This window comes from Acanthopagrus latus, chromosome 2, assembly GCF_904848185.1.
Source record: "Acanthopagrus latus isolate v.2019 chromosome 2, fAcaLat1.1, whole genome shotgun sequence".
Classification (NCBI taxonomy): Eukaryota; Metazoa; Chordata; class Actinopteri; order Spariformes; family Sparidae; genus Acanthopagrus; species Acanthopagrus latus.
In genome coordinates this window covers 20,661,148-20,688,814 of record NC_051040.1, presented here as the reverse complement: position 1 = coordinate 20,688,814, position 27,667 = coordinate 20,661,148, and the positions used below count along the sequence as shown (strand labels likewise).

The 27,667-nt window shown below is 43.5% G+C and overlaps 2 protein-coding genes across 5 annotated transcripts in view; one reads left to right on the top strand and one right to left on the bottom strand.

Annotated features, from left to right (window-relative positions):
- Positions 1 to 4,127, top strand: part of kcnab1a (potassium voltage-gated channel, shaker-related subfamily, beta member 1 a) — a 103,722-nt gene extending 99,595 nt beyond the window's left edge. For 2 of the 4 annotated variants that reach the window (XM_037072187.1, XM_037072164.1), the window contains exons 14-15: positions 58 to 124; positions 1,262 to 4,127. In XM_037072187.1, the coding sequence (XP_036928082.1) occupies positions 58 to 124; positions 1,262 to 1,305 (111 nt within the window). In that variant the 3' untranslated portion in view covers positions 1,306 to 4,127. Of the gene's footprint in view, positions 1 to 57 lie in introns of all 4 variants that reach the window. The other 2 variants (XR_005070339.1, XM_037072173.1) reach the window with 2 other exon arrangements.
- A 385-nt stretch (positions 4,128 to 4,512) lies between these two features.
- On the bottom strand, positions 4,513 to 6,800 carry ssr3 (signal sequence receptor, gamma). The gene is made up of 5 exons (XM_037072201.1): positions 6,575 to 6,800; positions 6,000 to 6,126; positions 5,573 to 5,671; positions 4,981 to 5,112; positions 4,513 to 4,632 (listed from the first exon to the last, which is right to left on the bottom strand). The coding sequence occupies exons 1-5, from the start codon at positions 6,705 to 6,707 to the stop codon at positions 4,566 to 4,568; spliced, it is 558 nt and encodes a 185-aa protein (XP_036928096.1). The 5' UTR covers positions 6,708 to 6,800; the 3' UTR covers positions 4,513 to 4,565.
- Positions 6,801 to 27,667: the final 20,867 nt, after the last annotated feature.

Below are 27,667 nucleotides of genomic sequence, written 5' to 3'. Positions count from 1 at the left end.
TACATCCAGCGTTCTTTTTTCTCACCAGATGTACTCAGTTCTGCTCTTTTCCTCCAGGTCCTTCCCAAGATGACGTCTCACATAGTGTCTGATATCGACCACATCCTGGGCAACAGGCCGTACAGTAAGAAGGACTACCGCTCTTAGAACGGGCTGGTTGGCCTGCCTGCTTACCCAGCTACTTAACCACACCGCCACCATGGAGCCACCGTTCAATGTTAAGCTCCGTGGTTCTCTCTTTGGGCCCCACTCAGCTCCAGCCCACTTCAGCCTGGATCAGACCAGCCTCGCTAAGCAGCAGCACCGCATCCCGTAACCTTGTCTGTCTGTTTTGAGACGCATCATCTCAGGTCCAGTCCAGTTCAGCCAAGAGATGCTCAGCTTTTTGCAGCCTGAAAACGCAAACTTAGTCCCCCTGAGTACCTTAAGGTGTTAACCTCTTCCACCACCGGTCCATTCAAGTATAACTATGCAGAGTTTAGTTACAGTCCATGTTGCAGTTAGGATTCACCATCCATCCAGGAGCCTCCTCAAGAAATTCATCCATTCAGTTCAACTTCTATTAGATGGTAAGATGTGAGAATTTAAAATAAAAGTGCCTTGCTCAAGGGCACCTTGCTAGTAGTTGTTAAGCGAGACGGTTTATTATACCGACTCCCATCCTCCCAGCTCGCCCGGTGACTCAGGCCATCAACTCTCTAATGTCCAGACTTCCACCCGCAATTTAATTTGAGCACAAAATTCAGATTGAGCACATGTTTTATTCACGAGGGTGACTGCACCACAGCTGAATACATCAATGCAAGCACTTTAGACTTGTGAAATTAAAGGTACCTTTAGAAGAGGGGACGTGAAGATGCTTTAGCTGCATGAACAGTCAGTCGGTCTTCGTGCTTTCATTAGATTGCTATGCAGTGCAGCAACGAAATTAACATACGAGCTCAATACTCTCACCTCTCATGTCGAAGTCGAGGGATCAGATGTCTCAATTATTTTCCCATGAAATGAGGGGTTAAGCAGCAATACGGTGACCTGGCCATACTTCTTAAAAACCTAGCTTTCAAGAATGAGGCCTCAACATGCCAATTCCCTGTTAGCTTGGATTTATCTTTCAACTATTTACCAAATGTACTCAGTCCCATATTTACTATAGTGCAGACTAGTATCCAGTAGATAATATAGGCTGCAAATCCTGAGTGTATTAACCAACAGATGCATGTCTCCCCTGCTATAGCGTGCCTCTCTTTTCTTTCCTACAAAGCACATAATGAAACAGCAGAAAGGAGTTGGGTCTACTGTCTGTGACCGCCTGTGAAGCAGAGGATCATCAGTGGCAGTGGGACTGGGACTCTGTTGAGGGAGAGAGTGGAGCATGTCGCCCCCGTGTGGTGTTTTAGAGGAACCGCTGCTCTGCTTCACTAGATTAGAGAAGAGAGAAACAACACTGCGGACTACTTTTCTCTCAGTTTTTCGCTCGTAACGGAGATGTTTGACTCCTTTTCTGCCTGTGAACTGACCCTGCATTGCTGATTGCCTCGATGAACCCTGCAGAAAAAGGACATAAGCATTTAATGGATATAATAAATATATGTAATGAGAGGACGACCGGCCTCCTGGCCGGTTGTTTTTATATTAACTGCAAAAATTGCTTGTTAATGGCACAAAGAGGCATATAGGCAAGGTCTTTGGGCAAAGATAACAGTATTTATTTTAGAGTAGTGAATAAATATGAAATTTATTTTGACATTTTGAGACTTTGGTTGGAGAATTATGAGGATGTTGCGTATACATAAAATGTTAAAGCATACTTTGTAACATAAGAAAACCACAAAGAAGCCTCTTGTGCATACGAGGACTTCACTGTACTGTATGGCTGATATATAAATAAGATGTAAATAGAGTTATTTTGTTGCTCCTCTGCTGTATTACTGCATCACTCGCAGTGTTTTCAGTCGCTCTTCATCCCATCCTCCTCCGGCCTGGCTTTACACTGTCACAGACTTCACTTCTGTCCCCTGGAGGATATTTCATCAACTATCTGAAAGGAGTAAGGCTCAATTTTGTTTATTGTGTTAGCATTGTGAAGTCAGACTCTGTATTAATAATAGCATTATTTAAAGCTGCTGCAAGGAAGTGTCTCTATGTCAACTCTGGTGTCCCCTGTGGACAACAGGGGTAGTGTTTCCATCGCCTCCTGTCGTAAAGATCTTGATCTGCTACCGGGTGCATTTGTTTTGGAAGTGTGAGTGGAAGAAATAACGCTATTGTATGCAGAATATACCTGTTTATTGCTATATACATAGGATTAACAACTGTAATGTGACAATGGTGAAACAAAGGAAACTTTGTTTTAGTGCCGTATTGGCCAGACCACAGAGCACCTTTTTTCCTCAGGCTCCCCAATTCATCCTCAGCATGACCATAAAAATTGTTTGGATTTCATGACTTATCCAACCCAGATAGGTGGGAATCCAACCTGACCAGACATTAAGAATGGCTCATTATGTATGTTATACAGAGACATCGGTATTAATTAAGACTGTGTCATAACCACTTAAAAGTTCCCTGCAGTGCATTGTACCGAACTTCCGCTCAGACTCGATTATTGACCTCGGCTCATTATTTCTGACCAGGCGGCTCAGCTCTCACAGTTCACAGTCGTCACCTCCATGCGTTGCTCTTCTGGTTCTTTTATCATCCGGAAAATAAGCCATCACAGAGATCCGCAGAAACGTTGGCCAGGTGCCAGCTGAGTCACCGTCTCCGTCTTCACCCTGCATTTGTTGACTTGTAGCACAAACGCCCTCGGAGTTTAATGAAAGGATTTTTTTTCTGTCTGTGTAGACCTTTGCCAGAAATGCTGTTACGCATATTTGAACGGAGCATCAATAATAGGTGTTTGGCTGAGGGTGTATTTTAAGAAGCCTGGCCTCAGATAATGAATAGACTTCTTTATGACTTTCTGCATTGCAGTGGGTGTGAGCTGAACTACAATCTATCATCCATTTACCAACAAAACACACATGCTGAAGAGACATTTTCTGCTGTTTCAGTCAAATTGCTTTCACTCATTTGACTCTGCTCATTAAAAAGTGGGCAACATGTGGCCTAAATACCAATATGGTCATTTGATAATTGCACCACAAAATGTCTGCTTCTCAAATCATTTTATTTTTCTGTCGCTCTGTGTGATGTGCTCCTGTCATTTGTGCTCAAGTCAACAAGAGGCTCATTAGCGCGAGTTGGTGACCATGTTGGACCGCGGCATGCCGGTGTGTGTGGAGGCTTCTCCGTCCGACAGAGTGCCTTGACTTGTGACTCGTCCTGCACACAGGAGAAAATTCAGGGATGTCTTTTCATTACGAGTTGTTAAATGCTGTTTGGATGTCGTCCTACACACATGGTGAGAACAGAACAATATGTATGCACATTCTTGTATCCTAGACCCTCACAAAACAGATTATGTAGAGGCAACTTTTGGGAAATTGGCTCAGTGTGTTGAATATATTTTCCTGCAGTGGTAATGTTTTGTTTAGTCTCTGCCTTCCTCAGTGTCTTCTTCCACCAGATGGTTGTTTAATGCAGTATCACTCTCTCCAGAAAAGGGCAGCATGTCTTTACCTTAACCTGCTCTTTGCAGAGAACAGTTGAGAGCCTGTTAACGAGGAAAACAAGCAATACAATATTCCTATGAAATGTAATGTATTGATAATTGAAAGAAACTTCCCAGAATCTGTGAGAATATTTGACTTTGGTCATTAAGAGTCTTCAACAACTTCACTCCCTAGCGGAACTGGTCTGAGGGCCGAAGAGAAGCTAGAAACGGTAAATCTGCAGCTACATGTTCAACCCACTAGAGACCGTGAAAGGTCCTACAAGATGATTCATAAGCTTTGACCCAAGACTGAAGCCAATTTACATCAGTTCTGTTCAAAATGAGTGTAACCTGCTCCACAGATCAGTGTTGTTTTCTACAGTATGTTCATTAGATCGTCATTGAGTTCTTCTATTTGTTTAAGTGACATGCAAACAAACCATTAGTGTATCATTTCTCTCCTGGACAGTGGTTTCTCTGTAAATAGTCTATATGAAAGTGTGATTATAAATAAATGCATCGCCAATGGAAACATCTGTGTCTGACTTTTCTTTGGTCAGTCCTGTCATAACTTGTTCTTAAAGGGCTCTGAAGCATTTATTCTCTGTTTGAAAAATGCCTGAAAGCCGATTTAACAGTTGGTGATTAGTTTTCTTTCAGTCGACTGATCGTTGAGGCTCTAAAAGCAGACTGAATGGCTCACACACACGATCAACACAGAAAACAAAGTACACCTGGTTGCTTTATTTGTTACAAAAAACAGAAGACAGACCTGGAGAAACACCCTCCAGACATTTGATCATGAATTTCATGAAGTTGAAATGTGATAATCCAAACCCCCCCCCCCCCCCCCCCCCCCCCCCCCCTTTAAGCCCATCCTCAATTTAAGTGAAAAACAATATAGTGTAGAGCCATCTGTGACCCACTCCTGACCCAATCCCACCCCCTTGTCCCTTCTGTTCTTCCTCCTTTACTTGGAGCCTGTGGACAGCAGAGCGATGAGTCCTGAGGAGGCACTGATGGACAGAATGTAGTTACTGGAAACAAGCAGGTTAAGGAAAAAACAAGTATCTGCAGAGTGCTGAATGCTATCTCATTAAATGCATCCGGATCAAATTTTGAAGCTCAAACAAACTCAAACCTGTTGCGACCGGTACTCATGCCATTTAAATACAGATTCCATATACTTCTTCTGTCAGGGTGTAGTTTAGGCCCTCACACCTTCTTCCAACACTTTTTTCCTATCTTCGAGTCCTCTTGCTGTGATCGACTCCTCACCACAACTTTGGTGTGGCTTTCATTTCTACAAGGAGTATCTCCTCTAACCTGATAAATGCCAAATGTTGTAAGTGTGTGTGACATGTACAGCTCGTTGTAAAGGATACACGGTGGGGTTGAAGTTCTTGAGCAGGAAGAAGGAGGCGACGATGACGAGAACCAGGAAGAGAGTGTTGTTGTAGAAGATGGAGAAGGTGGTGGCCTCGTAGTCAGCGACCTCATTCTTCTTCCACAGGATCCTGGACAAACAGGAAGAAACAACAACACTGTCAGTCACTTTAATGGTCATGTAAACACACTGCACAGTTAGTAGTATGGAGGCATCACAGAGCACCCTTGACACTCAGTAAAGAGATGTATGCTGTAACAGAGGAAGTCAAAGCGAAGACTCTTACATCTGCCACACATTATAAATGTGGTAGTTTTTCACAAGGTGATCATTACTTGAGGCTGTTGTGGTGCTTAGCTTTTTAAATGTTGATGTCCCAAACTATAATATAGTTCTAAGGATTATAGATGGACTATAACATATATTTGCATATATGAAGATAGACATCAGCAACATATTTATGTTTAATGCATAATGTCTGACATCCTGCTCTGAAGTCACTTTTCAGCAGTCAGAACTGCAAAACCAGAAGCAGACAATGAGCATCTTACACACGTTACTGAGGATTTACAAGAGTATGCATGGCTCACCTCTCGTCTTTCTCCTTGCGGGACATCTTGCGGTTGTCTGCCTCGGACAGCTTCCTGGTTACCTCCTTGGAAACGGCGTCCTCGCGTTTCTGGGCAACTCTGGAGGGTGAAGAGAGAAAGGTCAGTGTGAGATGATGGATATAAGTTGACATGTAAGAATAAATATTAACTACTTATTAATGCAGGCAATAATGCCCCCCGAATTTATTTTCAGTGGTTCTTTGTTTACCAGGCAGATGGTGTTACTTAGCAGATTACTTTTTTTTTTCAAAGTTTCCCAGACAAGTTTATCATGTGTCAGTCACATTTTAAAAATGTGTGTGACAGTAATATAAGTACACCCCTGATCGTACTAACGCACATGTACAGAAAATCTGTAAACCCTTCAGAGTTGACACATGCAGAGTAGTGTGTTTATCCTTCTTACTTGTGTTTGAGAACAAACTTGACGTTCTTGTAGGCGAAGGCCACCAGGTAGGTGCTAACCAGAGTCATGACGGCGTACAGAACTGCAGACTGGACAAGGTCCATGTGCCAAATCCTCCAAAAGAGCCCTGGAGAGATAACAGTCACTTACTGATCAGTGAACATGCAGTATGTTGGTTTACAGACGTGTTGTTAAACATGATGTTTAAGACTGAGAGTTCATCCTGAGCTTTGTATCAAGCTTTTAACAATCAATTTGCATCACATAGATAACTACATAACTATTTTGATTATTACCATGATATTAACTTGTACTTACACCTACAGTAACTTCACTCTACAACAGTTAGCAATGACTGCACACTAGCTTTAGCATATCACAGCCATTCTTTCGGACTATATTGTGCTGTTACACTTTACCGCCTATGAAAGTGTGTGTAGTTTTAAGGTTAACTTAAGTTTCTCTTGATAGAACCATTATTCAGTCAGTTTTTCTTCAATTAGCTGTACTCCTTCAATGAATCGGGGCTAGCTAAGCTAGCAGCAGCTAGCTGCTCCAGACTCTCTGGTACTCACAGATGGGGATGGCAGAAACGATGAGTGCGTTTCCGTAGAACAGAGCGGTGGACTTGGCTGAGAGGTTCCTGCTGAAGTCCTGGAGGAGAAGGTCTTCCTCTGACTGCTGCTTGTTGCTGCCTTTGGGAGCCATGTCTGCGGATTGAGCGGTCTGTGCGCTGCTCAGCTCTGGACACAAGAAGACTGACACGTCGGTGTACGAGGAGAAGAGGGACGCGTCAGCATAAACCCGGAAATACACGGGCGTCCTTCTTCTTCTTCTTCTGTATGTAAGACGCTCCAGCTCAGTGCTGCCCCCCGCAGGAAGACAGAGGCACTGCACCTGTCACACAGGGTGAGTTCTGCCATTTCCCTCTTTACTTCATTTTCAAATTTGTGAGGTTATTCATTTCTAAAAGTTCTCATGGGCTACTTCCCCCAAAAAGGCCTAATGTAAAAATGGATTTTTAATTATGGTCCCCACTGAAAACCTTTAGTGTCTTAATCTGGCAATTGAACCCTTTTCAAGGAGGAGAAAAAAACTATTCCCATGGTGAGTCATAATTATAGGCTAGTAAACCAACATTTATCTCATAATTATAATTTATTATATCATCATTTTTACCTCTTTCTCAGACATTATATTTATACATGTGAGCAGCTAACTCAAGCTGAAGAAAGATACAATTGGAACAAATAGTCTATTTGGTAACCATTGATAGCACATTCTAAAGGTCTTAAAACATAGTCAGAGTAGATAGCATTTATTCACTTGTTACCACTTATATGTTTCATGTAATTTGGGTCAACTCTCTCTTGAATTTTTTTTATATCTTCCTTTGTTACTGTGAATAACTGTCATATTCTTACTTTTTTATTTTTACTTTCCATATCTCGTTGTGGATTTACATTTGAATGAGCTTTAGACATTGTAACATTTGCTCTGTAACTGTGACACCAACTGATACTCAAGAGCCACACTGTTTAAAGGCCCCCCAAAAAAACAAAACAAAAAAAAACAGCACGAGATATTTAAAACACAATAAAGAAAAAGAAAAGGGGAAGAGGAAACAAAATGAATGGGAAACATAAACACCTCTTAACTGTTTCAAACAAACAACAAACAAACAACTATGACCAGATGATCATCGCTCCCGGCGACTGGGATGCTTTTTATAATCTAACAAAAGATATGAAACATCAAATGGGCTGTTCCTCTTTTCCCCAGAATTCTTACTTCTCCATAAATCATGCTCACTGCCCCACCACATCCCATCTCATTACACTCACATCAGCACATTTATTTGAGAGAACCGTTTGCCGGTCATTATTACGCTGTCAAAATAAATAACTTTTATGGTGGTACAGAAAATTCACTGCCTTCCTCTTTAGGTCCAACTTCTCGTGCACTGCTCTTTTACTTCTCATATCCACCTTCCTCCTCGGAGACACTGCAAGTACTTCTCTCACTGCAGTACCTTAAAGGAAGAATAGTTTATAATAATGGTTTGAAGAATAAGCTCCAAAATCATTCTGCTAGAGCTCCAGCAGCAGAGCTCAGAGAGGGACGTGTTTGTAGGATTCCTATTTTGCCCACTAGAGGTCAACATCTACATGTCTGTGCACGTCGGTTGAGGTATTTGGCCTGATGCACATTTCCTGAGGGACCAGCAACAGTAAATCACAAGGATTACCAACAGACAAGGAAAGAAGGGTCATGGCCTCATTGTGCTTATAGAACTTATAGTGCCAGAGACAAAGTATTTATTTGGTGTTTCAGGATTTTACAGAGCAGTAACATTGTGCAGAGAGGTATCATTCAGTGGGGCGAGATGTGACTTACTTCTTGAGAAAAAAAAATAGTTTTCAGCCCCGCAGCGAAACTTTAAACTGACCGGAGAGACTTTTTAGGAGGCTGAAGGGATAAGAAGTGATCTCTCCCCTCAAAAGAACAACAACAAATTCAATCTCAGACTTCATAAACAGGTAAGCACATGAGACTTCTCTCCACCCCACAGGCCTGGTCTCAAGTGCGCACAAATATTCGAGATCCTATTTTAAAACTCCTCCTCTGCGCACACACACATCCTCATCTGACAAACACGCCACAGTCCGTGGTGTGCATGAGAGTGTGACCACACGGCTACAGATGTATAACGCATTAGCAGAGCACGAGCATCTGCAAAAGTCCCCTCTTTTCCTTATCGTGTCCTCCGAGCCCGTCACATGCCTGCAGCTCGAGACATTTTCAGGCCAAGGGAGGAAAAAAAACAGGCAGATATTCGTCCTGCTGCTGCTGCCACTGCAGTGCTTAACCCCCTGCTGAGCTCTTGTATGTCTTCCCCCTGCGTTTGCAGGAGCAAACAGCACGTGCGTGTGACTGGTGAGTGCATGGGTTTGTGTGCGAGCGTTTTAGAATGCAATGCGGACGGGCAGGTTTGCGTGATGTCCCTGTCTTTAAATGGGGATAGAGCTTAGGGATTAAGCGTGCACTTCAGGGGTGCAGGAAGGAGTCAAAGAGGAGGAGGCGAGGGAGGAGGTGATGCCGAAAGGCCTGCCAACACAATGCCAGGCACGGCTGCTCCCTTGTGTGTGTGAGCGCGTATGTTTGTGCCAGATTACTTTGGCTTTGGTGACACCACAGACATGACCACAGGGGCAAACACACACGCACACGCACAGAGGCACACGGTGGACTCCGCTAGGACAGTTTGCCTGGCAGTGCTGGTATGTTTTAGCGCACTATGATCACACCCTGAGGAGCATTTATGACAGATCACCTCTCATAGTGACAAATTATTTTTGAGTTATCTTTTCTCACTTGCCCAAAGCTAAACTGCAGGAGCCCTACATCTCTTACATCTGCATGCCACAACATCGTGTGTGTGTGTGTGTGTGTGTGTGTGTGTGTGTGTGATAATGATACCATGTAAAAACAGCGCTATTGTGCCATCAGCTCTCCAAGGCTTTGAGATCAACATGAGTCTCCTAGCACGTACTATTGAGCTGAGTTTATGACCGATGATTTCTACAGTCACACACAGTTGCATCAAGAGAAGCACGAGAGAAGACGAACAAGAATCTCATGAGGCGAATGTGACATTCATTTAAATGAGCCCAGGCTTATTGGATTTTAAAAGGTTTCTGAAACACAAGTGGTAACAGAGCCAAGCCATTTTACACGGTGTTGGAAAATAATATGGAAGTCCCCAGCCGATGCAAAAATAATTCACAAAATGGTAAAAAAATAAAAATAAATGTTTGACTGAGCAGGCACATGGTCACACAACATCCTTCTGATGGTCAAAAGAGGAACAACATTTATTAATCTTTCATCACTGACATGTGGAATGGATTCTTCACTTGGAGGGTTCATGGAGCAAGTTTAAAGATTTTTTTCTCGTCCTCAAAACTGTTGGCTTCTCAATTTCCTCTCTGAGCTGAGCTCATTCCAAAGAAAGGGATGGCTTCATTCTGCTAACTAGAGCTGAAACTGAGCTGATGCTTGAGCCACTGTGAGGTCGTTATACACGAAATGTGTTCACAGGTTTCTTTTTCAAACACTGCTTATCCAATAAAATCTTCTAGTTTTACTCAAACTGAAACCAATCAAGTACATTTATGGCAAGTCAGCCAACCACTGCAGTCGGAACACAGCAGATGTGATATGTGCTCTGCAGAGTTAGCAATAAACAGACATAAAACACATGACGTGGAAAACATGCGGAACACAAGACAAGCACTTTTCATGAACACTCACCACCACAAGAAATCTTCAGTCAAGTCCAGTGCCAGACACACACCACACTTGATGATGTGGTTGGAAATGACATACCCCACTCAGCTGAACAGTGTTGAGAAACCGTAATGCACCCGAAACTAGACACTCAATTGTTATTAGTGTTGGGAGTGTAGCAACACTACATGAGCTCAGCTAACCTGGCTAAGCTGCCTAGCATGCTACAGCAAATACTGTTGTATGGTCCAAATTCACCAGCCAGGTCTATATTCAGTTCAGCCTGTACAGAAAAAGGTACACAGGACATAACGTTACCCAGCCAGTTTGGAAGCAATACACATACCATTACACCCCATTCACACTGGCCTTTTTCACCGATACAGTAGCAACACAGAGTTAACATTGTATAACTAACTCATCCATACTGACACCGTAACAAAGGCCTGTGTCGCACCACATGAATTTTACACAATACTTGAGCTAGCTCGCTAATGAACAGTTAACAAGCAGTTAACCAGCTAATGTGAGCTCATCAGTGCGTGTTCACAGTAAAGTTATCTGGTTATATAAAGATAGCATAACATTGGGTATTATTATACAGTTTCCATTTTTTGGTTCAGTTTGACCATTGTACCTGTTTCTCATTATCGTGGAGCAAAGAGGGTCGAAGGTCAGGCTGAAGGTCTGGTCCAGTCAGTTCAAGCCGCCGTCTCCATAAATTGGCCGTTTGCAAAGGATGAGCCCAGGATAACCCAGAATTTGGGTTATTCAAAAAACGTACGTTATTTTAACAAATGTTAAAGTGTTCCGTTGGCAAATTTTTTTAATGTGCTGCAGTTCTCTAAATGCATCAGCAGACTGGGAAAGGTTTTAAACGTAATGTGAATAATAAAATAAAAATCAATCATATGTATGTGTTTACTTTCATTGTTGTCAGGTTAATCTATACAGTTATCTATATTGGTGTAGCAGAACTGAAGGCTTTGTCACTAAATGACTTTTTGTTCGCCTGGCTTCAGACGGTCTCAGGTCTTAAGCAGTGCCGGAGGAATGAAGCCAGCTGAGCCCAGCTTTGGTGTGGTCACCACAGTCAATACTTCCGGTCATGTGATGCACAATATTTGCAAAAAAAAAATGGGCATAAAACATTTTTGATGTCATGGTGTGTTATCTTAACCTCAGAGACGAATGAATAAGAAGGGGAGAAGAAGGATATACAGCATGTGAGGAGGTTGCATTACCTCTTTTACCACTCACCATCACCTCTCGGGCCACAGATTGTCGTATGGCGATAACAAACAGTATCTTTGACTCGGGGTGAGAGATGAGTGGAGACAGAGGAGGCTGTAAAATGAGCAGGTTAGAAAGGAGAGAGCAGACTGACAGAAGCACCTGTGTGATGGCACTGGAGGCGCCTGTTTCGGGGTCTGGTGACACGTCTTCTGTTATACCCTGCTTTCGTTAGGGAAAGGATTGTGTTCACCCTCCCAGCCGCACGTAACACACCCGGCCCCTCCACCCCCGTGCCTATAACGTCTCCCCCTTTCACAGACATTTGCTGAAATGGTTGCGTGCGCTCCTCCACTCCTATCTCCTTCGTGTCCTGTGATTTATGTTCCCCCTCCGGCTCGAAGGCACGGAGCAGAATGCGATATAGTAGAGGTGGAGGTGAGGGGTGGAAGTGAAGGGTGGGGGTCCCTCAGAGAGATGAAGGGAGAAAGAGGAGTGAAAACTTCGCCTTTTCAAAGGATGCCAGACATGTGTTTACACTTTCTGCCTACTTTCACCATAAATAGTTTCCTCACCCTCAGGGTTGCGCGCTTGCATGTGAACCTGCATGTAAGCATATGACTCTGTGTGTGTGTGTGTGTGTGTGTGTGTGTGAGGGAGATAGATGGAGACCAAACTTTGACTTTGATCTATTTTCTCTTTTCTCTTTCCTCATGATTGGTAGAAAAATGTGTTGGTGTTCAAGATAAGACATGAAACATTTCTGCATGACGACGTCTACAAACTACTAGATGTTTTTATGTATTTTAGAGGATAAGTTTGCCCAAAAAGACAATTTAATCATTATCTACTCACCCACCAAGTGACTTAAAGTATGTATGTATGGAGCCATTTTACATTTTCTTCCTCCATCTGCTTCAGCTGTTCAGGAGGATGCTGTGACGCTGTGTTGCTGTGAGGCTCCAGAACATTTCTCGTGGACTACGAATAATCACCTGACTTGAGATAATTTTCACACGTTGGGCGAACTCATGCTTTAAGGTGTGGAGGTTGTGCGACGTGTGTCAAGTGGTCACCTGTCTTTATCACTTCTTGCAACATCAGAGACTGACGGAGGAAGTTGGCCGACGTCAGTAAATATTTTTGATGTGACTGATATTATGTGGGTACATTTTATGTGGACAACAACTCCAGAAAATCAAATGCAACTTACGTGTTTTGTTTTGTTGTGATTTGGTTGAGAGACCCCTAGTGGCAGAAATTACATATAGGCAGAAAAAAATATGTGCATGCCACTTTATACATGCATGAAACCAAGATGACACGCTCGTTATTTTTTTATTTTTGTTTTGATTATGCATCCATAATCATCAAATTAACTTTTTTTCAAGGGGATTGTAATTGTAAGAAGGATCTGTAAGATCTAGCATATTTCAGGACATTTCCTAGAGAGTGATACGTCACAGGAAGCTGGAGATAGATAACACAGATAAACACTGTGTATGCTTTTCCCTGCTGATGATGAAGGCGATGGTCTCTGAGTCATGTGTGTAGGTGAGGAGATGTGGCTGTGGTCAGACAGACATTATTTATCAGGTCAGCCAGACCCTGCCGTAGAGATTCATAACTATCCAGGCTGCGATAACACGGGCTCAGCTTCCCCTGCCAGAGTTATGGTGACCCTCCAGGCAGAGCTCGGTCCCAAAACAAACGCTCACGTGGCTCATTCCTTCACTCCAGCAGACCCCAGATTTCGCGGTGTACTTGAGAAACAAACAGATAAGACCGCACTGCTCTGTTTGAACGCGTGGACACCAGACAGAGCACACTGCGGCCCGGCTGTCTGTTAACTGGGCTGTTTGCTGTTGAATGAATTAATCGGGAATTTATATCCTTTAAGAGATCTAATTATGGGGGAACTTTGCACTGTGTGTGTGTGTGTGTGTGTGTGTGTGTGTGTGTGTGTGTGTGTGTGTGTGTGTGTGCGCATGTTTAGCCAATAAGCAGAGACATGAAGGCTAACCTGCTGCCAACTCGGCTTGTCTCAGAAGCAGAGAGAGAGCAGAAGATGTTGACATTTTGGCAGCGGAGAGAAGCCGCTGTTCCATCTGCATCTGAAAGGTCACTGCGGTGGGTTTTTGGAGCACAGTATGTGTGTGACGATGCGTGTGTGTTTGTGTGTGTGCGCGCGCGTGTGTGTGTACGTGCATGCGTGTGTGTGCCCCAGTGTCTGCCAAAAGCAATGTTGTTTAATGTGTGTGTCTTTCTCATCAATTCTGTGTGAAAAGAGCAGAGGAGAGCTATAAACAAAGACGCTGGAAGTGTTGGGCATAGCACAAACAGAATAGTAGGAATCCACGTCCCACCTCTCTCTCTCTCTCTCTCTCACATCTCACACACACACACAGACAAACACATTCATGCACGCACATTCTTGCTTGGAAGATGTTTATGTGTTGGAGCAGACTAGCGGCAAACATTTGACTCGAAAACATCGGCTAATGGAATAATCAAACTTTTTCGAGAAATTCTGTTTTTCCAGTCATGTCACATACAGTTATTCAATCAGTTCAACCTTTGTGAAGATAGGTGGCATGTTTAGCCTAGCATAGCACAAATACTGGCAACTGCGAACCCTCGGCCAAACTGAAAAGCAGGCCACTAATAGCCACGTTACCTGCGAGTTCAGCGTCTGCATCACCTGAGCTCAGGTGGGCGTCTCATAGGCTGCAGCAGTAAATAATTCGGAGTCTCACCGATGTTTTCAGTCACACACCGGGGTCTCTGTGGAAATCCACTTGAAGATAATCTGCGGATTGTCATATCACATTATGTCAGTGCTTCACTATGGTTTCGATGCAGAGGGACAGACTGGCTCATTCTCTGTGGTTTCATCATCACGACTGACTTCTTTCAACTTATATATAGTCATTTCATCATTACCAACATGAACTACTGATTGAGCAGCTCCTTTTCTGTTTGAAAATGAAACTTCTCTGCACTTATATGTAGAGAAGAAAGATACGTAGAGAGCGAAACATTGTGTGGATGCTACGGACGATGACCGGAGAAACTGTGTCTTTGCACTGGAACCTGAAACGGAGACATCTGTGCTGACCATTGCGAGGGCGGATGTTGGTGAGCTGTACCGAAAAAGAGGGAAGAAGGAAGAGTTACAAACCTGCTGTAAAGATGTGCTGGCACTGCTCGCTCTCAAAATAATGTGCTTCAACTGTCACCCTCTGAGAAATTCCTCTCGTGTGCCTGAGGATGTTGACTAGAAGGTTTGGCAGTTTTTTCGCTGTTGTGGCAGCAGCTGCGAGGTGCTGTGGCCAAAATATGTCCAGTGCTTGTCATGAAAGCAGTCTGACTGGCCCGGTGTCCAGTACCGCACGGCCTGGTGGTTACAGGGTGCACATGATCCAGACCCAACGCTGAGCCTCAGATTCATGGAGAACAACACAGATTCCATCCTGGTCATGTAACCACAGACCAGCTGTTCACAGTCTCAGAGATACTACATGAACAAGGAGAGCTTAGCTGATTGTGTCAGCACGTTTTATGGATATGTAAAAGGTGAAGACATCCTGAGGGAAGTGTGTGTGGAGTGTGGAGAGCCAAGAGTTTAGCCAGTCTTTATCCACTCGGTGTGAGAGCTGGGTTTGCATTCTTGGCATTAAGTCAAGCTCTTTCAAAGCTGGGTGTCAGATGTGCTGTTTGTGATGTTCGTGGATGAGGTATCACGATGCCAGAGAAGGTCTGGAATGTGTCCAGTTCAGTGACATTACAGCGGCTCCGCTGTTGTTTGCAGATGATATAGTCCTTTTGGTCTCGTTGGAACTTTTAGTGTGGCTGTCTTCAAACACAACACTTGAAAGAGAGGAGGAGGAGCGTCTGGTTATTCCCTAAAGGTCCCCTTCAGGTGGAGCTTTTCCAAAATGAGCGAGCGCTGCTGAAAGGCACCGAAGGACTGACGGTAGTGTCTGGAAAACCCCGAAAGGATAAGCATATTATTAGGTTCGCTTCCATCAGAATATATTCATGTGCATTTTGAAGAATCACATTTAAAAAGGATTATGGAAAGGGCAGAAGTCAGAAAAACATGCTTGAGGTGGCTTTAAAAGTTAGTGAATATTTATCTCATGTGACGGAGCTTCAGCTGAGACAAGAAACAGAGGACGATTACAATTGTAATCTCCTTGTTTTCGGTTTTTGGTATAGTAGTTTTCCATTTGGAGAACTAACATCACTTACTGCTTATTCTAATGCACCAACTCCCAACAATCACATAACGGTACTGGATGGGACCATTAACGTGCATTAATTTGCATTCTCTTTTGTCGATTTTCTCAAAAAATTTGAATTTTTCGATACTTTCGAGCAAAAGGAGCCCAGCTAGTGTATCAAATGTCAGCTGAGGGGGTAAATGTGGAGGGGTTGTTTGATCGTCTGTACACACAGCTGTTCAGCTGCACACATCCTGCACATGTGTATACGCAAACATGCCGCTGTGATGTCTTTGGATGTGCACAGCGCACCATATGGGGAGCTTGCGTGATCAGACGGTGTGGTTGGAGAACATGTGTGAATTCGTCTTGGATACTCTGCGTGTCTGACCTACTCCTTATAAAAAAAAAATAAAAAAACAGGATCAAAGTTGCTGCTGCAGACTGTCTGGGTCTACTGCAGATACCACCAAATTTAGATCCTGTAGAAAGACCACCATCATGTTCATTTTAGTTTCAGTCTCACTTGCATCTCATATCCATTTGTTGCTTTTTGCATAAGCTATGTATTTGCGAAATCAGATGTTTCAGCATCTCAACAGCATGCAGGTTGTTTAACTGTGTGCTCAGAATCAGAATCATGTGCTCTGTGCCTGACTAATAAAGTAAACAAAGTGTTCGAATTTTCCCAGAAAAATGATGGTCAAATTAGGACACCAGCTTCCATTGCCCATCCAAAACAGGAAGAGGCCTTGTTTTCCCCGGTCACTATCCTCAGGTTATGGTGGAACAAGTGGAATAACTGTGGAAACTCTGCACCTGAAAAGAAAAGGAACCCTGCTGATGGAGGAGGCGGTGAAGAGGGAGAGTGATAGAAACCTAGGAAAAGCAAGAGTGAACGGACGGGCATTCACTCCATGGAGAGCGCCGGTGTTGTGTCAAAGTCTGTGCCCTGATCTGATATGTGTCTCGTCTTACCACTGGGTCATGAGGCGGTTCAAAAATGGGATCCTGTCAACTGGATCGGTAAGCGACATAACCTACCGACTTATTAATTCAAACTTGTGTTTTACTCTGCTATTACTACTTTTGTTTCGCTTTAGACAGTAGCCAGGCTGCTGGTGGTAGCCATGTTGCTAATGCTATCTTTGCGACAGTAACACCAACAGTTGATACAGGCGAACTCTAGGAGAGGACATCAGTGAGACAGACCATCACAAATTGCTTCCTGCTAATTGTTTCAGAACAAAGCAGTGTTTTAAACAAAGCCGCACAAATGGATGAATAATAAAGACATTTTAGACAGTGTTAAAAGCATGTGATTTAACAGAATTAAGACTTTTATGACACAGTGTGATAAGCATCCCTGTTTATAGGGATATTGAATTACATCAGCTTGAACTGGTTATGAGTCACCTCCAGCTCGGATCTTATCAAAGATTATGTCACCCGATTAGGTCACTGGATGCATTAATCAATTTCATGCAGCATTTTCTTTTTTTCAAAAAGGGAAGTGAACCTTTGTAAATGTTCTGAATAAAAACTCAACCGGAGGAATATGATTTTTCTTTTTCCTCCTCTTCCTTTCTGCCCTTGCCCTGGTTGTTGCCTAGTTCTGCATTTGGCTGTTTGATCGATCACCAGCTATTTTGATAATCAAGCAATCGATTAGTTAATTTTTAAAGCAAAAACATGGTTTTGGTCCAGTTTCATATTAGTAAGAATTTGCTACCTTTCGTTTGTTACTTATGATAGAGCCGTTGGGTTTTGCACTGTTGTTTGGAACAAAACAAAGCTATTTGGCCCATGGATGATCGATAGGGAAAATAATTGTTCACTGTGGCTGTGGTCCGTACAAGTTCAAAGACATTCCCTCCAAACATCATTCTGGCCTGATGACATTCAGCTGGCATGCACTCTTTGCATGTGCACTGACGTGTCAAGAAGGAGTTGTGTGCTGAGGCCACTGATGGCATGGTAATAAAAAACAGATTTGCATGATACCCCACATGTACGCACGTAAAACTATGAATATAGAAGTACTTTGTTTGCCGGTGTGCGTGCCACTTTGATCACATGCTCAAGGTGCATGTGTGAATCGGGAGTTAATGTCCAATTCCCTGTGAAGGGTTGACATATTTGCATGAGAGAGTGTAAAAGTGTGTGTGTGTGTGTGTGTGTGTGTGTGCATTACTGGTTGAGGTAGGGGCCATGGTCTCATGAGATGAGTGCTGTGCGTGTTTGTACGTGGGAAGAAGGGAAAAAGCGCGTTAGGGGATCGGATGCTAAATGAGGAGTGGACGAGTTGGGCAGGAAGTGTGTGAGTGCTAGTGTGTGTGTTTACATGTGTGAACTGCTGTCCTAATGAAATGTGAAAGCCCTCCGAGTCACCTCTGCCCTCCCCCCGCTGTATTGCATCCCGTCTGCCTCTCCCACACACACACACACACACACACACACACACACACAGGTCCATTCCCTCCTTCACACACACAAACAGTTGTGTGCACACGGCTCGTGTTAACATGGAAGCGTTAGCGTGGAAAGAGGTCTTCTCTGTGTCTTCCCTGTCCTGCGAGGCGAGACTCTCTCTGGGTATGTTGAGTGAACAGCTGGCAGTCAGGGAGCCTCCAGACACACACTCACACACACATGCATGCAGACAGAGGCACGCTAGGCAGTAGGTCATGAAGCCGCTGGCGTGAAGGATAGACGGGTCTGACACCAGAAAAGCAGACAGCTTCACATGCACCGGAGAGCATTATCAGGATAACAATGGCGTGTTTCATGGTGTGTGTGACTGCGTGTGGGGGTTTGTGTGTGTGTGTTTAGATCCAGGCAATACTGTAACAGCATGCTCCAGATTGCCAGATTGAGTATGTGTGAAAGTATAAGAAAACACCAAAGAGACCACCGTGCGTTTCACGTTTCTTTAAGAAAATGTTGATTTAATATTCTGGATTATTACACATACACGATACAAGACAGCTGTTTCTGTGGATTCTGAAGATGATGACTTTTTACCTCGAAACGTCGCCGTAGCCTCATGCTGCCTTAAAATGGAGATCATGAGCTAACAGACACGGGAAGTCTTGTGCACATGTGTTTGTCGTTCGAGCACTTGAGTCGTGAGAAAGCCCCCGCTTGGCCACAGCATCCAGACGTCACTGAGGCCAAAAATTTAAGAAGCCAATGAGCTGGCAAAGTAGAAACGCAACGGCACAAATAATAGCTGTCTTTAAGCATGATGGATGTAGTCATCAAGGGCAAACTTAAGATACCCTTTCACGGGTTCTTATCTTAAACAACAGACAATCAGCCAACTCATAGGAGAGGCATTAGCTTAATAAACTAGCTAACTATAGCTGATAGAATCTGCTAGTGGGTGACCAGCAAGAAATGAGAAGCCTCTTCCATCTGAAATCAAGAGCACTACTTTGTGCGAGAACAGAAAGCTTGGCAGCAAAGCGTTATTTTGAACAACTGGTCATGAGCCCTGTTAGTAATAAATGCTCTCCAAATCAGACCAAAAGCATGGACAGAGCCGGCGGTCATCGACTGCAGGGAGAGGATGTACTTTCAGAGCATTGGGCTTTTGGGTCCATTGGGAGACATTTCTGTCCTTTATACTTACTGTGGAGGGATTCTTTTAAATCGGTCACAATGGGTTTCCTGGCATCCCCCACTGAATGTTCCTAGGACGTTCTGCGATATTTCCGGAAATTTTGTGAATGACTGTGCTGAGATCCGGGGTCCAACCAATACAACAGTGTGTGTGTGTGTGTGTGTGTGTGTGTGTGTGTGTGTGTGTGTGTGTGTGTGTATTAACTGCTGTGGAAGACTTGTGTGGGAGGATGGGGTGGGATAAACCCTTCAGTTCTCAAGAAAGCCTCAACGTTTTTACACATGGCAGCTTTATCTCCCACACGTAGGCAGCAAAGACACCGATGTGTTTACATAGACAAGGTCACACACACACACACACACACACACACACACACACACACACACACACACACACAAGCAGCACACTTGCAGCTGCGATCCAGATGGGTCAACAGTCCTCTAGTGAATCATACAATCTCTATGACTTAACTGCTGCACAAAGCCGGTAGCAAGCAGCACATTTTCCATATTACCACCTCCTCCCTACTGCTGTGACAACTCCCACCCCTGTCTCTATTTCAGTTTCCCTCTCTCAAGTTTACTCCCCTCCCTTCGCTCCACTGTTAAATATTTTCCCTATCCCACCTTCTCTGCTTTCTATTATTGTGTCCTCTGGGGTTTACTCAATCTCCCTGTGTCTGTGATGGTGCTTCTCTTTCCAGCATCGTGTCCTCCGATTTTCTTTTATTTTGATGTTGTAAGTCATTGTGTGACATTTTGGCAAAAATACACCTATTTGGTTTCATGCTGAGAGTTGATGAGAAGATGTTTTAAAATTGCTTGCTCCCTGAATGGAGTTTGGATTGATAAGGGCAATGCTGTGCTGCCCTGAGACGTAATTCGGTACGAGGAGATGTTCATGGATGTCCGGACATCAACAATGTTATGACGTTATTGTGAAAACCCACAACCGATAAGCTTTTGCGACACCACGGCGTGTGAAAGTTTTGCTTGAGTTCAGTGTTTTCAACTCATGGAAATGCTCGCTCGAAGCATCACCTGAAACGCGTCATTCGCGCTTCCCTGCAGCGAATAGACACAAATTCACGTCCAGTCGAGTTTTATCATTGACTTTGTATGTCATCCAGTGCGAAATCACATATGGTCTGAACATGGCAAAAGCAACCAAACTTCCCTTGCTCACAGTCTAGACCACTGGTTCTTTTGCTACGTGTGTTAACTAGCTAATGGCATCTAGTGTTGGCAGCATTTAACACTAACTCTGGTTATGAATTAAGGTGGCAAATTCTTATGTATTGCACTTTTAAAATATATAAGATAAATCGCCATCTATGCTGTTTTATTTCTGTAAGAAAAAATAAGTTTGGGCGTCCATGGACTGAATTATTGAATGAACTGATTTTTTGTCATGTGTTGGTCATTTTTGAGACAGAGGAAAACGAAAACAATTCAGCTGTCTTTGCAACAGCCATACTAACAATAAAAAAAACACTTAGAAACACAAGGGGAGAAAAGTTGTCTATTGCCACTTTAGATATGAGACTGAAGCCAGCTGCCAGTTAGCTTAGCTTAACACAAAGACTGAAAACAGGGAGAAACAGCTTGCCTTGCTCCGACCATAGGTGAAAAATCCACTTACATGTTATATTGCATTTGTTTAAAGTTCTTTATGTCCGGGACTACAGTATGTCTTTACCCTCCCTCCACTGAAGCCACTGAACCTAACGATGATGAAAAGAGGTCAATGCAACCCACCAAGTCCCGCATATATAATCCCCATATCACTACAGTTCTTTTGATTAAGATAACCTTACCATGTCTCGGCTCCAGATTCATGTTCAATGGGCAGACATGTGCTTCGTATCAACCATGTCAGCTAGCTCGGCAGAATAGCTGATAGGCGTGTTTCCCAAAAATGTTGAACTATTCCTGTAATTCATGTGTCCGTGTTCAAAATTTGTTGAGAAACTTAATAGGCTGATACACACATGTTTAGACTACAGAGTAGAGGACAGTGTGCATGCGTGTGTGTGTGATGTTCTTATCCTTACTTAACAGGAACCAACTCGCTCAAATCTTTTTGACATAATCTCCTCACTTCTGTCTCTTCCATGCAGCGGGTGTATGAATGCAGCAGGCCAGGAGGTGGAGCTAAAGTCTACATATTTGTCTATGAGCAGCGCCAACTATTAAGTGTTATTATTAATCAAATGAATGTGATAGTCTGTGGCTCCCCGCCGAGAAACTGTGTATTGCTTTGCTTCCTATGCAAGACGAGATCAGGGTCAGATGCAGGGACAGCTGCTCTAGAGAGCGCCTTGCTCAAGGACACTTCAGCAGGGAGTGTGTTTATCCCCAAAAGGTCATGAACTGTGGATCGAGGACGACTTGTTGTTCATTATACCACCCTGCTGCCTACACTCCTCTCCTCTCCTCTCCTCTCCTGTGCCCTTTTTGCCAGGAAATGAGGTGATTGACTCCCTTTCAAACCGTGCTGCAGCACAAAGGCGGCCGCTGTACACACGCTTCCTGTGGAGAACGCATAGGGGATAGAGTTCACCCTCTGTGTGAGTCAGCTGTCCTAGAGCCCCACACACAAACACACCGGTGGGTATACATGTGTATCGAGCATCCACATCCCCCCCTAAAAAAAACCTGCACTCACAAACACACACACAAACTGTTCACCTTTAGCTCCATTACTCATAGTTCATCTCTGGCACTTACTGCGGCTATATTGCGTAACGTACAGGCTGCGGTTGCCATGCAAGCAGGAACACATACAGAACAATGTACAGAACAATGCGTGTGTGTGTGTGTTTGTCGTACCCTATGGTGCATGCACAGAGACTGAGGGGAAGCAATAAATGAATACTCCGTCCTGGCAACAAGCTGTTTTCCTGTCAACATTGCTGTTTCTGTGCATGCACATCTGTGTGTGTGTGTGTGTGTGTGTGTGTGTGTAAGCGACCACTCTGCCAAACTGTTTTTCCAGTCAGGAAACAGCCGGGTGTCATTCTTTCTATCATCCTCCACCACTCCTTCAGTCAATACACTTGAAATCTTAACGCAAGCCAACGAGCTGGCTCTCTTTCTAGTTGTTGTTTTCTCTCTGTTCGTCTGATGTCTTTGTGTGCCTGTCATTTGGAGTGATGGATGGTCAGTGAGGGAGGAGGATGAGGAAACATAATATGACAGGATAAGTAGAAGAAAGAGGTATCGCAGATCAGGAGGGAGAGGGAGAGACGGACAAGACAGACAAGAGGAGGAGACGTTACCAGACAGATTTTGGGAAATGGGAAAAGACAGAGAAGAAGCAGACGGATATGACAAAGTAATAGAAAAAGCTGCACACCAGATTCGGAGGCAAGAACTTACGTTTTTATACTGGCACAGTAACGATAACAAAACTGCCCCTGGTTGGAAATCAAACATTCATCGCATCCTTATAGGGTGTTATGTTCCAGTCAAAACAAACAGAAAACTTTCTACGTAAGGTTTCTCTAAATGTCCAAAGTAGAGAAAGATTCACAGCAGAATGAGTGTGTTCGTAAATGTTCACGATGATCAGTCTATGTCGGCAGGAGACCATGAATACCTACAGCAAATCTGGTGGGACGTCACATTCTTTGATCATTTCCCAGAGACTAAAGCATTGATCAGGACAGTCGAGGGGTCGATAGGTCAGCAAGATCTTTGGGAGTCATTCTTTGGGGACCGGGGATTCTGCATGTATTTCATGGCGATCTTGTTCTGGTTTAAAGCTTCGGGCAGATGGAGTGAACGATTGACACTGAAACCTCCAAGCCAACTGCTCACAAGCACACTGATCAATATTAGGACCCTGAAGAGAGTTACGAATATGTTTGAGGAAGAAAACAAGACCAATTCGGTTTTTTTCCTGCAGTTCATTAGTTAGTTTTCACAGTTGAAAAGGACATTTGAATGTGCACATAAGTAATAATCAGACAAATAAAATATAAGAATTAGAGTTATATTCAAGTTCCTCTTTCCAAACTGGGTTAAACGTCTCACTAAGCGACTCAGACTGCATGTCTCCAGTCTGTTACCGTACTTCAGTCACACACTGACTAATACTGTATGTGGCTGATTACACAGTTAAACAGACATCCCCGCATCCTGTCAAATGCCACCATTCACACCATTTATAGAGATGCAAGCGAAGCAACCTTCACCACTTCCTGAACAAAAAGAGATCCTTTATGTCCTCTTTTCTGTCTGTTTCCTGGGACCTCAAGTTTCTGTGGCTAAAACCTGCACGCCAGGGGCAGCGCTGATCACCATGGCAATGATGGCACCTCTCAGCAGAGTTCATTGGCTGGTCAACCCGCATCTTGTGCCTCAGACGCGGGGCGGTCGTGGCGGGTTTCAGGCTGCTGACTCTACAGCTGACTTCAGACAAATGTCCTCAGATGAATTTTCTAACACAGATATTCATCGCTGCCTCTTACATAATGAGCTGTTAAGCGAGAGGCTAATTACAACAACAACAGAATGATGATAATTATCTCATGCTCATTAGATTCCTGTAACCTGAGCATGAAAATGGAATGTAGGAAAAGAAGACGAAATTAAATCAGTTCATTTGTGGGGATTTTTTTCAAACTAGAAAAGAGAAGTAGGTTTACTAACTACGGTAGCTGAGAACAATTCTGAGGTGCTTAAACTAAGTGCTTAAAGTATTTCCATTTTCTGCTACTTTATACTTCCACTCTTGACAGTGTTTTTTTTGTTTCACCATTTTATTTATTCATGAATTCATTTTGTTCATATTCATTTCTCCACATATTTATTTACGTATTTCCTCTTGTATAATCTTGCAGAATGCCACGGGAGAAGAATACAGATAATAATACAGGTATAAATGAGTAAGTAAATACATTTTTTATTTTTAGAAAAACCTACTTAGAACATAAATATCAGTTCATGTCATGTTTTATAAATTAATTGATGCCTACATTTATTTTCAATATCATTTTGGTGCATTTACTGGAATATTCACTTATTAATTACGCCATTTGTTTATGTATTTATGACTTGATTTTGGGAGCATTAATCCTCCATATAGTTTATATATATACATGTAAACACTTTTGCTACTTAACTACACCTACTTTTTCTGCTTCTGTAAGATTTCAGGTACTATTTCTATGGGTGACTTTCAGTTTTACCAATGTCATATTATTACTATTACTTTCCTATGACTTTTGGGTACTTTTTTTTTTTTACAACACTGCATATGACTCATCAAAGAATGGGCCAAATAAGAGAGTTTAGGATATGATTAAAATATAATGTGTATAATTTAATCAATAACTCAGTTGTTAAAAAAATAATTATTAAGAGTTAAAGTAATCATGTTGTATTAAAGTGGTCTATAAATAACATTAAATCGTTGTACAATGAGCTTGTATAACTTGTCTGGCAAGCAGACATGGGACCAAACAGGGAGGGAGAATGAAAACCAAAACTGCCCCGTCCCACTGAGCACACACCTCGACGTCACACACAGGCGAGAGGCCCGTAGTCATTCAGCCATGCCAGGCAATCTACAGCAGGACGGTGGAGTCATCTGCTCCAAAACTGATAGGAAGAACAGAGAGACAGACAGAGAAACAGAGAGAGAGAGATGGCCTGACAGAGAAAGGAAAACAGCAGATCACACCACTCTGTGATCGACATGTCACGCTCAGGTCAAAGTTGAGCTTGGGACATCAGCTCAGGCTGAGAAAGGAAAGGCGTCACGTAAGCTCTGGTAAACAGAAACTTAAAGAAATCATTAACTAACTTTCTACATGAATGGAAACTGGCCCCTGGGATTCAAAACACACAATGACACACACTGACGTGAAGGATATTGATAGCGTGACAAGGCAAGGTAGAAAGCTGATGGTGAGGATGATCCTTGTAAACAATGCCTCTAATATTTAACTTGACCAGGGGGGAGCTGTCCTCCCTCTCTCCGATTGTCAAGTCGAAGATTTTTTGGAGGAGGACGAGGCAGGTATCTGTGGCATTCCACCCCTCCAAACCTGCTGGGCTGGTTTCTGGGTCATTAAAATTCCTCTTCTCCTCACTTCTCCCCTCTGAAGCCACAGTTTCTGCCCCCAAGCGACATGTTGGCTCTTGTCCACCTGCTCGGCCTCGCCTCCTCTCCTCCACCGTCTCTTTCTCTCTGTTATCTCCCTGCTGCAGGAGCACACTCCCTTCTCCGTCAGGAAGACAAATTTCTCTAGAAGTTTTGTCTTTCTCACTGCCATGTGTTTCCCGCTCTCTCCCTTCTTCCTTTTCTACATCCAGATGTGATTGCATTGAATTGCCTTTGACGTATCGAGACAGTCATCCCTCGTCTTTCTTTGCTTTCATACCCTCCCGACTCTGTTTTTTTTTTCTTCTTCAACCCGCCTTCCTCTCCTTGGCATCTGCCTCCCCCCCTCTCTCCACCGAGGCGTGTAAGACGGTATTCTCTGGAGTGTCACTTCTGCTTAAATCTGAGATGATGAAGCAAACAAAGTAAACGTCAAACCTGCCCGGACTCCTTACCACTTGTTCAACCGTCCCCTGCCAACAACAACAACAACCACAGTCACAACCACAACAAATACAGGCATGACCCGACTAAAATATGTACAGGCAACCTGAGCTTCCAAGCACTTCCAAATGTCACCCACACAACAGAGAAAACAACAGCAACAAGTAGTATAATACAGCCAGGGCTCTGCCGAAGATGCATATCACATCTTTCGTGGCTGATGAGCAGATGACGAACAATTACAGTTGATCCGTGTAAGTGACACAATATGAGGTATTTACTGGTATCAATACAGTGGCTCCATAAAACTGCTGCAGTCTTAAACCATGAAGGCTGCAAACAACAGCAACACGTCAGAGTCTTGCTGCATACCAAGTCCTAGCTGCCTACACCTCATTAAACACGATGTACTGTACGTCACGTATGACTCGTTTATTTCTGACTGCACGCAAGATATGTGAAGCATCCACATGACAAAACAAACCAGGAGATCAGCTGTTCTGTCAGAAAACACTAGACATACGGAGAGGACTAATGGGCTTGATTTAGGCCAGTGTGTGACCCAATCATGAATGATTATACGTGACCTCACCGTGCGTTGTTTTTGATAAAAAAAATGTTGCATCAGTCCCTTACTAGCTTTCAAAACAAATCTCTAAGACAGGAGGCTGTGGTGCTCGTAGTGCTTTTGTCCACAGGGACCGCCAGAATCAACACAAAACCAAAGGGTCCCTGTGGCTGAACTAAATTTACCACCAGAATCCTGTGTTACAAAGTGGAGTTTCCAAAGAGATTGGAGGACATGAGCATTTAGTAGGCAGAGCGGGTCGAATGAGAGGCCACACTGAAAGATGCATCATGGGAATCGCAGTGAATTGCTGTGAATTTGCTTACAGGTCTGTCATGTAAGATGAAGTGGACTCTATCAGTGTGGTTGCAGATTGCAACCAGGGAAATACCCCTCTGCTCACCTTCCCCTACGGTGGCACATAACAGTGTCAGTGTCAGCGTTGGTCCGTCCGTTCTGGGCAAGAGCTCATTGTTTTCGAATATTTTGGAGACCACAGACTAAAGAAAACAAAATTGTGAATATTATATTCCATAACTGCTGATACATCCTTCTAAATCCTACACATAATACGGTGTGTTTGAGTCACAGAGATAGTTCTGGTGCCAATCCTTTTGTGGTATATGAGTAATGTGACCAGTGACACAAGAGCAAATATCCTATGTGTAACGTATGAGTCAGTTAATTCATAAAGTCATAAAGCTTTCATTTTCCAGACTATAATTCTTTGTCAAAATGTCTAAGATGTGACTCATTAATGACAACTATTATTTGGATTACAACCAATGACACCACTTGTTGATACACAACGGCAGTCTCATACTTTCTGTGATGGTTAAAGAGATAAAAAAAAAAAGAAAACCTCCTTCTGCAATCATAGAAACTGCGCTCTGGAGAAACACTGACCAATGGCAGGCTTTGGGGAAATCACACAAGACCTGCTGACCCACAGCACACACGAACACCCACACACACTCCCTCCCAGGCTAATCTCCTATTCTTGGCCCCCTACCCAAGAGCCAGAGCCTGCCTTTGATCAGCATACATTGTCAAGGCACACTGGGTGACCTCTGTGTGTGTGTGTGTGTGTGTGTGTGTGTGTGTGTGTGTGTGTGTGTGTGAGGGAGGCAGAGACACAGAGGTTTGGTGGGGGTGGGAGGTCCCAACCTGA